The sequence below is a fragment of the Budorcas taxicolor genome, chromosome 7 (assembly GCF_023091745.1).
Source record: "Budorcas taxicolor isolate Tak-1 chromosome 7, Takin1.1, whole genome shotgun sequence".
Classification (NCBI taxonomy): domain Eukaryota; kingdom Metazoa; phylum Chordata; class Mammalia; order Artiodactyla; family Bovidae; genus Budorcas; species Budorcas taxicolor.
This window is the reverse complement of record NC_068916.1, coordinates 62,802,499-62,811,775: the sequence shown is the minus strand read 5'-3', so window position 1 is coordinate 62,811,775 and position 9,277 is coordinate 62,802,499. Positions and strand designations below refer to the sequence as shown.

The 9,277-nt window shown below is 41.4% G+C and overlaps 1 protein-coding gene across 1 annotated transcript; it reads right to left on the bottom strand.

The window, feature by feature from the left end:
* Positions 1-8,199: 8,199 nt before the first annotated feature.
* LOC128051473 (profilin-1-like) lies at positions 8,200-8,677 on the bottom strand. The gene has a single exon (XM_052644067.1). It carries the CDS (start codon positions 8,675-8,677, stop codon positions 8,291-8,293), a length of 387 nt encoding a protein of 128 aa, XP_052500027.1. The 3' UTR covers positions 8,200-8,290.
* Between the last annotated feature and the right edge of the window lie 600 nt (positions 8,678-9,277).

The window sequence follows — 9,277 nt, the reverse complement described above, 5'->3', positions numbered from 1 at the left end:
GCAAATTATAATGACATGTTTAATACAAAGCTTCCCTTATCTATCATCAGCAGGATAAGATTTTTAACCTTCAATACTAGAGCCAGACATCCTGGAATGTGAAGTCAAGTGGGACTTAGAAAGCATCACTACAAACAAAACTAGCGGAGGTGATGGAATTCCAGTTGAGCTATTTCAAATCCTGAAACATGATGCTCTGAAAGTGCTGCACCCAATATGCCAGCAAATTTGGAAAACTCAGCAGAGGCCACAGGACTGAAAAAGGTCAGTTTTCATTCCAATCCCAAAGAAAGGCAATGCCAAAGAATGCTCAAACTACTGCACAATTACACTCATCTCACACACTAGTAAAGTAATGCTCAAAATTCTCCAAGCCAGGCTTCAGCAATACGTGAACCGTGAACTCCCTGATGTTCAAGCTGGTTTTAGAAAAGGCAGAGGAACTAGAGGTCAAATTGCCAACATCTGCTGGATCATCGAAAAAGCAAGAGAGTTCCAGAAAAACATCTATTTCTGCTTTATTGACTATGCCAAAGCCTTTGACTGTGTGGATCACAATAAACTGTGGAAAATTCTGAAAAAGATGGGAATACCAGACCACCTGTATGCCTCTTGAGAAACCTATATGCAGGTCAGGAAGGAATAGTTAGAACTGGACATGGAACAACAGACTGGTTCCAAATAGGAAAAGGAGTACCTCAAGGCTGTATATTGTCACCCTGCTTATTTAACTTCTATGCAGAGTACATCCTGAGAAACGCTGGGCTGGAAGAAGCACAAGCTGGAATCAGGATTGCTGGGAGAAATATCAATAACCTCAGATATGCAGATGACACCACCCTTATGGCAGAAAGTGAAGAGGAACTAAAAAGCCTGTTGATGAAAGTGAAAGAGGAGAGTGGAAAAGTTGGCTTAAAGCTCAGCATTCAGAAAATGAAGATCATGGCATCTGGTCCCATCACTTCATGGGAAATAGATGGGAAAACAGTGGAAACAGTGTCAGACTTTATTTTTGGGGGCTCCAAAATCACTGCAAATGGTGATTGCAGCCATGAAATTAAAAGACACTTACTCCTTGGAAGGAAAGTTATGACCAACCTAGATAGCATATTCAAAAGCAGAGACATTACTTTGCCAACAAAGGTCCATCTAGTCAAGGCTATGATTTTTCCAGTGGTCATGTACAGATGTGAGAGATGGACTGTGAAGAAAGCTGAGTGCCAAAGAATTGATGCTTTTGAACTGTGGTGTTGGAGAAGACTCTTGAGAATCCCTTGGACTGCAAGGAGATCCAACCAGTCCATCCTAAAGATCAGTCCTGGGTGTTCATTGGAAGGACTGATGTTGAAGCTGAAACTCCAATACTTTGGCCACCTCATGCGAAGAGTTGACTCACTGGAAAAGATCCTGATACTGGGAGGGATTGCGGGCAGGAGGAGAAGGGGATGACAGAGGATGACATGGCTAGATGGCAGCACCAACTCTATGGACATGAGTTTGCGTGAACTCCAGGAGTTGGTGATGGACACGGAGGCCTGGTGTGCTGCGTTCACGGGGTCACAAAGAGTCAGACAAGACTGAGCAACTGAACTGAACTGAACAGATTGGGTGAAAGGATTTGGAAATGAGATTGTTGTAGAAGGTGGATTTCATCTTTTTATGATTTTGGCTCTAATCCCAGCTCTGCCATCGTTGGTTCTTTGGTCTTGTGATAAATCTTTGCATTCTCTGGGCTTCATATTACGTATGGTAGCTTTACCATTAGTATCTTCCCTCCCTATAAACAAATCATTTCCCCATTGAAAGGTAGAATTTGTTCCCTCACCCCTTTGTATTTGGACTTGTCTATCATTTTTTAGGCAAATAGAAATGATGAAATTGTGTAATTTCCAAAGACAGGTCACTAGAAACCTTGCAGCCTCTGTCTGGGCCTCTTTAAATGCTCACTCTTTTGCCATCTTGCAAAATGAGACCACCATGTTGAGAGGAAGCCCAATTTAGTCATATGGAGAGGCTGGTTAAAAGAGAGATACCCAGTAACCCTTAGCTCCTCTGATCATCCGAGCCTAAGCCAGAGATATGAAAATGAAGAAGTCTCCCAATGACTCCAGCTCCAGGTGCCATCTGAATGCAACTGTGCTGTGCTTAGTCACTCGGTCATGTATGACTCTTTGCAACCCCATGGACTGCAGCCTTCCCGGTTCCTCCATCCATGGGGATTCTCCAGGCGGAACATTAGACTGGCTTGCCATGCCCTCCTCCAGGGAATCTTCCCAATCCAGGGATCAAACCCAGGTCTCCCGCATTGCAGGTGGATTCTTTACCATCTGAGCTACCAGGGAAGTGTCACTTGAATGCAACTGTGTGCAACTGTATTCTTTCTCTCTCAAAAAAGAAATACTCAGCTAACCTGAGTCAACATACAAATCATGATAAATGATAATAAATTGTTTGAAGCCACTAAAATCTAGACTGCTTATATATCAATCAGAAACAACAAGCAATATGTAAAGGAAACTCAAGTTTTTCAGACTGTTTAGTAGAACAGTGGAATTCATAAACAACCAAAAAAAGGAAAAACAAACAAAAACCTTGCTGGGAATAGACAGGTCTGACAGGCTCCATATGTTTTCCTCGTCACCCACTTCAGCCAGGGAAGGTCTTGTCTTATCTCTTACAATTGCAGTCCTACAAAGAATTTCTTTTGAAAAAAAAGAAGAGGAGAAAGATAAGGAAGGAGGTTCTAGTGCTATTAACAGACACCAGATCAGATGATATTCAGGTTTCCACAAGTCATTATCTTTCTATGATGATATTACTAGATAAAATATCATCCAGAGTAAAAGCAGATAAGACAATGTCAAATCAGAAATAATAATGAGAATTAGGAATGTCTGATCTAAAGCGACAATCAACACAACTCAGATACTCTGGACTGAAGTTGTCTAATACTGAAGAGATCTGTGCTTTGAGGAGACAGCTCTCATCCATCCACTCCACCTCATCCTTTGCTCACTATCTTCCTACACTGAACATGATTTTGGTCCAGATTACATTTCTCTCACTTAACTGAAGACCCACTTTGTGTGTGTGTGTGTGTGTGATCTGTCATCCAGCATGAACTTCAACTTGGGAGGAATCCCTCACTTTCTTGGTAACTATCTATAATGTGACTATCATATATCTTTGGTCTGCCCCACAACTGCTCAGTTATCCTTCTAAAGAGAGGCCTCATTATTTTTCTTCTGCTATTTTTGGCTGTCCTTTGATTCTGAAAGTGCATAATAGAAAAAACAGATTTTTCATTCCTACCTACTTAAGCCTTCTCTAAACAGGGCACAGAGCATAGCCCCCATTCCTCAGGCCACCATGTATTTGTATCCCTGGAGCATCCACTGGGCTTCTGAAAGCTCAGTCCTTGTTGCCCATATGGAGTTTCTCTCCATGTGCCATCTGTATGAAAACAACAGTACTTTCCCTGCCACAATTTCATCATAGACACTCCATCCAAACACCCTAAAGAAAGGCTCAAAGATGTTCGGGAAAATACACAGTAATCCTTGGCTGACTAATTTAATATCCTTTCAGTAAAGCACTAAGCTACTGGAAGCCATAACTTTTACTTTTATTCTGGAAGCTATAACCTCCACTTGCAAGTTTTGCCAGCACTTTTATTTACTCAATTTCCTTTAAATAAGACTACTTTTCATATAAATGAACTTGGAGTTGATTTCCCCCTAATACACTCCAAAGTATATGTACAATCATTAAAGTGATATTCAAGTCAGACTAAGTAAAATCACCACATTCCTCAAAACACTGGACTGCATGACCCTTTCAACTCTAAGCTCAAATAGCCTTCAAAATATATTAGCTTATTCAAAACTGCATTCATTCCAGAGGTCTGAGTCTATTTTTCCCATTTATTTCAAGGTCTTGCTCATGTCCTTTTCTTCCTCCCTAAAACTTTCTCTTATTCTCTGTATGGACAAATTCCCAAGGGTAAAATACTTAGTTCCCTTTAGAATAAAAAATAATAACCTTTATTGAACACTAACTATACCTTATACTGAGTATTTTGTATGAAACCTAGATGTTATTTTTAAAAAGCAAAATATAAGGGAACATTTATATTAGCTCAGCCTCGTGGGTTTCTTAAATTCCCACATCTGGTTCCTTCTTACTCTTGGTCACATAATTACAAAGAATGATGTTTCACTACTTAATGCTCTAAATGAGATGGCTGTGGAGATCCTTATTTTGGAAAAATATCAACCCGTGATGCCAAAAGCTAGCCACGTGGTAGCCTTATAATAAAAAAGGAAAAAGTCCTGAGTTTAGCCTTTCCAGAATGAAATTAATTGTGAGAATTCAACTCTTTCTAATTCTCTGGGTGCTCATGCCTTTCTCCCTGAGAGACAGTCATAAATGATTTTGCACTTTCTGTGCTGAGTAATGTGGGCAAAAATTTACAACCTGGAGAAGGGGTAGAACACTGAGATATGGCTTAAACGTCCTACTCCAGGGACTCTCTCAGGGCTGCATGGCCTGGCTCCTTCTGCTCCATGAATCAGTAACAGTCCCTGTGTCCATTATTTCTTAGCCTTGACCACCCACCTGAGCTTCACATTGTTATTCTTACATGCCTATACCACTTAGAGGCTATTAAAATTGCCTACATAAGGGTATCCTCAGCCAAACAGGCCTGAAATCTTACCTACCTCTCTCTCTGAAGCACTGTCTTCCCACATCACAGCTAATAAGATTATTCATTTTGAGTTTGTTAATTCAAGAGACACAATCAGCTCCTGTTGTGTTCTGTACATTATATGAGACTACGGCGGGGGAGGGGATATATCAGTGAATATCTAACTTTAATAAGCTAAAACGTAGAACCAAATAGTTTAAATAGACCATAGGCCAAGCTCCCTTCACAGCCTTCAAGCACTGAAATGCTAGTATCATCAAGACAGAAATTGTGTTTCACATATTATACATTCCAAGCACCTAAAAATGTGCCCAACTATGATAGCAGTTAATAAAATATATTTTGAATGAATAGAAAAATGCTGTGGTAATTCACTCAAAAGAAGTCATTTTGGCTAGGGATATCAGAGGAGGTTTCTTGAAGGGAATAGAAATTGAAGTAAACTTGAAGGAGAGATAGAGAATAAAATTTGTGAAATATCTCTTTACTTATAAAAGTAATATACATAGCAAAGAAAATCATCAACAAAATGAAAAGGCAACCTACTGAATGGGACAAAATATTTGTAAATGATATATATGATAAGGAACTAATATCCAAAATATACGAAGAATTCATACAGCTCAATAGCAAAAAACTCCAAATCAGATTTTTAAATGGGGGCAGAGTACGTTTCAGGATGGGAGGAGAGGCCAAAGCTTGCTGACATGCACGTTTGGATATGGGGTCATTGTGGAGGTCTGGGGCTCCTGGGTTCCTTGGTCTGGGTGAGCGGTGACATCCACCTCTCCAGCCTCTTACAACTCAAAGTGTGGTCCTGGGACCAACAGCATCAGCACCAGCTGGGCCTCATCCAAACCTGCTGAGTGAGAATCTGCATTTTAACAGGATTTCCCTGAGTGACTGGTGTGCCCAGTGGAGCTGGAGAAGTTCAGCTCTAAATCGCTATCATCCACAAAAGCCCTAATCAGTCACATGTCTCCTCCTAGCATGAAGCCTGACAGCTAAATGGAAGCTGCCCACAGGGGAGGGAAGGCAAACAGGAAGCTGGGCTTTGAACAAGCCAAGATACCCTCCAGAAGTCCAAGTCTAAGTAGCCCAAGAAGAAAAGTGGGCATAGATTAGTTCATGTAACTGATATGAACAGACTAGAAAGGACTTTAGGGACAACTGGATTGAGAAACACCAACAATGTCTCTGGGGCTCTACTCATCTCTGTGTTGGCCTCATTCCCTCCTCCTGGATCTTAACATGGGATATGAGGAAGGCTGACACCTCTAGACTTATATCACCTAGAGTAAATAAAGTGATTCCTGATTTTAAATTTTAAAAAATAAATAAAAATGGGAAGAAGATCTAAAAAATATTTTTCCAAAGAAGACATACATTTTTTTAAATATAAATTAATTTATTTTAATTGGAGGTTAATTACTCTACAATATCGTATTGGTTTTGCCATACATCAACATGAATCTGCCTCAGGTATACACATGTTCCCCATCCTGAACCCCCCTCCCTCCTCCCTTCCCATACCATCCCTCTGGGTCATCTCAGTGCACCAGCCCCAAGCATCCAGTATCATGCATCGAACCTGGACTGGCAATTCGTTTCATGTATGATATTATACATGTTTCAATGCCACATATGGCCAGCAGATACATAAAAATATGCTCAAGGGCATTCATCAGTTCAGAAACAGGAATCAAAATGTTTTCAGAAATCAACATTTCAGAAACAGAAAACAAAATCACAATGAGATATCACCTCACACCTGCTAGAATGGTTGTTACCAAAAAGACAAGAAGTAGTAAGTATCGGTAAAGATAGGGAAAAAGAAAACCCTTGCGTACTTTTGGTGGGAATATAAATTAATGCTGCCACTAATTAGAAAACAGTGTGGAGGTGCCTGGAAAAGTTATAAATATAACTCCTAGGTATTTATCCAAAGAAATAAAAACACAAGTTGACATGAGTGGAAAAGATATTGGCATCCCCATGTTCTTTGTAAGTGTTACTTACAATAGTCAAGATACAGAAACAATCTAAGCATCTAGCAATAGAAAAAGAAAATGTGGTACACACACACACAAAATTAAATACTGTTCAGCCATAAAAAAGAAGAAAATCTTGCCATTTGCAACATGGATGGACCCTTAGGGCACAATGTTAAGTGAAACAAGTCAGACGGAAAAAGACAAATACTATAGAACCTTACTTTATGTGTAATCTAAAAACGGGAAAAAACAAGATCTTAGATACAGAGAGCAGATGGTTGGTTGCCAGAGGCAAGAGGTTAGACAGTGAATGAAATGAGTAATGGGGTCAAAAGGTACAAACTCCCAGGTATAAAATAAATAAGTCATGGAGAAGTAATTCACAGCATGGTGATTATAGTTAATAATACTCTATTGCATATTTGACAGTTGCTAAGAGAGTAGATCTTGAAAGTCTTAATCACACACACAAAAAAATTTTTTGTATTGAGGTATGATGACAGGTATCAACTAGACTTACAGTGGTGATTATTTCAAAATATACACAAATACTGAATTATTGTGTTGTACACCTAAAACTAATGTTATATGTTAATTCAGTTCAATTCAGTTCAGTCAATCACTCGTGTCCAACTCTTTGTGATCCCATGGACTGCAGCATGCCAAGCTTCCCTGCCCATCACCAACTCCCAGAGCCTACTCAAACTCATATCCATTGCATTGGTGATGCCATCCAACCATCTCATCCTATGTCATCCCCTTCTGCTCCCACCTTCAACCTTTCCCAGCATCAAGGTCTTTTCAAATGAGTCAGTTCTTCACATCAAGTGGCCAAAGAATGGGAGTTTCAGCTTCAGCATCAGTCCTTCCAATGAATATTCACGACTGATTTCCTTTAGGATGGACTGGATGGATCTCCTTGCAGTCCAAGGGACTCTCAAGAGTCTTCTCCAACACCACAGTTCAAAGGCATCAGTTCTTCACTACTCAATTTTCTTTGTACTCCAACTCTCACATCCATATATGACTACTGAAAAAACCAAAGCTTTGACTAGATAAACCTTTGTTGGTCAAAAGTAATGTCTCTGCTTTTTAATATGATGTCTAGGTTGGTCATAGCATTTCTTCCAAGGAGCAAGCAATTTTAATTTCATGACTGCAGTCACCATCTGCAGTAATTTTGGAGCTGAAAAAAATAGTCTCTCACTGTTTCCACTGTTTCCCCATCTATTGACCATGAAGTGATGGGACCAGATGCCATGGTCTTAGTTTTTCAAATGTTGAGTTTTAAGCCAACTTTTGTTGTTGTTGTTAGTAGAATCTTTCTTATTCAGAAAAAAAAAAAAAAAAAGGTTTCCAACCACACACAGGAGGGGTATGGGTTGGGGGCAGGGGGTGTCTATCCATCCAGCCCAGGCCCCCAGCCCATGTGGTTTTGGCAGCAATAAGGGGTGTAGGGCAATGGCCCCCAAAATAAAAATGGTGTATGTATGTGTGTGGGAAGGAGAGGGGTGCAAAAGCAGTGGGGAGTGGTGAGGGGAGGGCCAGACGAGGTCAGTACTGGGAACGCCGCAGGTGAAAAGCCATTTCATAACATTTCTTGTTGATCATACCGCCGTGGACACTCTTTGCCCATCAGCAGGACTAGCGTCTTGGCAATCTTGGTGACAGTGATGTTGAAAGTTGGGGCTCCACCGGTGCTCTTGGTACGAAGATCCATAGTAAATTCTCCATCCTGCAGCAGTGAGTCCCGGATCACAGAACATTTCTGGCCCCCAAGCGTTAGCCCATTCACGAGAAAACTTGACCGGTCTTTGCCAACTAGGATACCGACCTCAGCAGGCGTGATGTTGACGAAGGTCTTGCCGGGGACGGCGGCCCAGACGGAGGGCGAGTCCTTATGGCCCATGATGGCTGCGTCTTGACAGGTCCCGTCCGCCATGAGATTGTCGATGTAGGCGTTCCACCCAGCCATGGCGCTGCTATTGGGGCTGCTCTCCGAGCTGCTGCTGGGGCCGCGGGCTGGGCGCGGGCTGGGCTCGGGCTGGCGGGCAGGGGAAGACGGAGAGCTTGGGGCACGCGCTGCCGTCCGGACCGTGGCTCTGCTAGCTGTCTTAAGCCAACATTTTTACTCTCCTCTTTCACTTTCATCAAGAGGCTCTTTAGTTCTTCATTTTCTGCTATAAGAGTGGTGTCATCTGCATATTTGAGGTTACTGATATTTCTCCCACCAATCTTGACTCCAGCTTGTAAGTCATCCAGCCCGGATTTCGCATGAGGTACTCTGCATAAAAGTTAAATAAGCAGGGTGACAATATACAGCCTTGATGTACTCCTTTTCCTATTTGGAACCAGTCTGTTGTTCCATGTCCAGTTCTAACCGTTGCCTCTTGACCTGCATACAGATTTCTCAGGAGGAAGGTCAGCTGGTCTGTTATTCCCATCTCTTTAAGAATTTTCCACAGTTTGTTGTGATCCACACAGTCAAAAGGCTTTGGCATAGTCAATAAAGCAGAAGTAGATATTTTTCTAGAACTCTCTTGTTTTCTTGGTGACCCAGCAGATGTTGGCAATT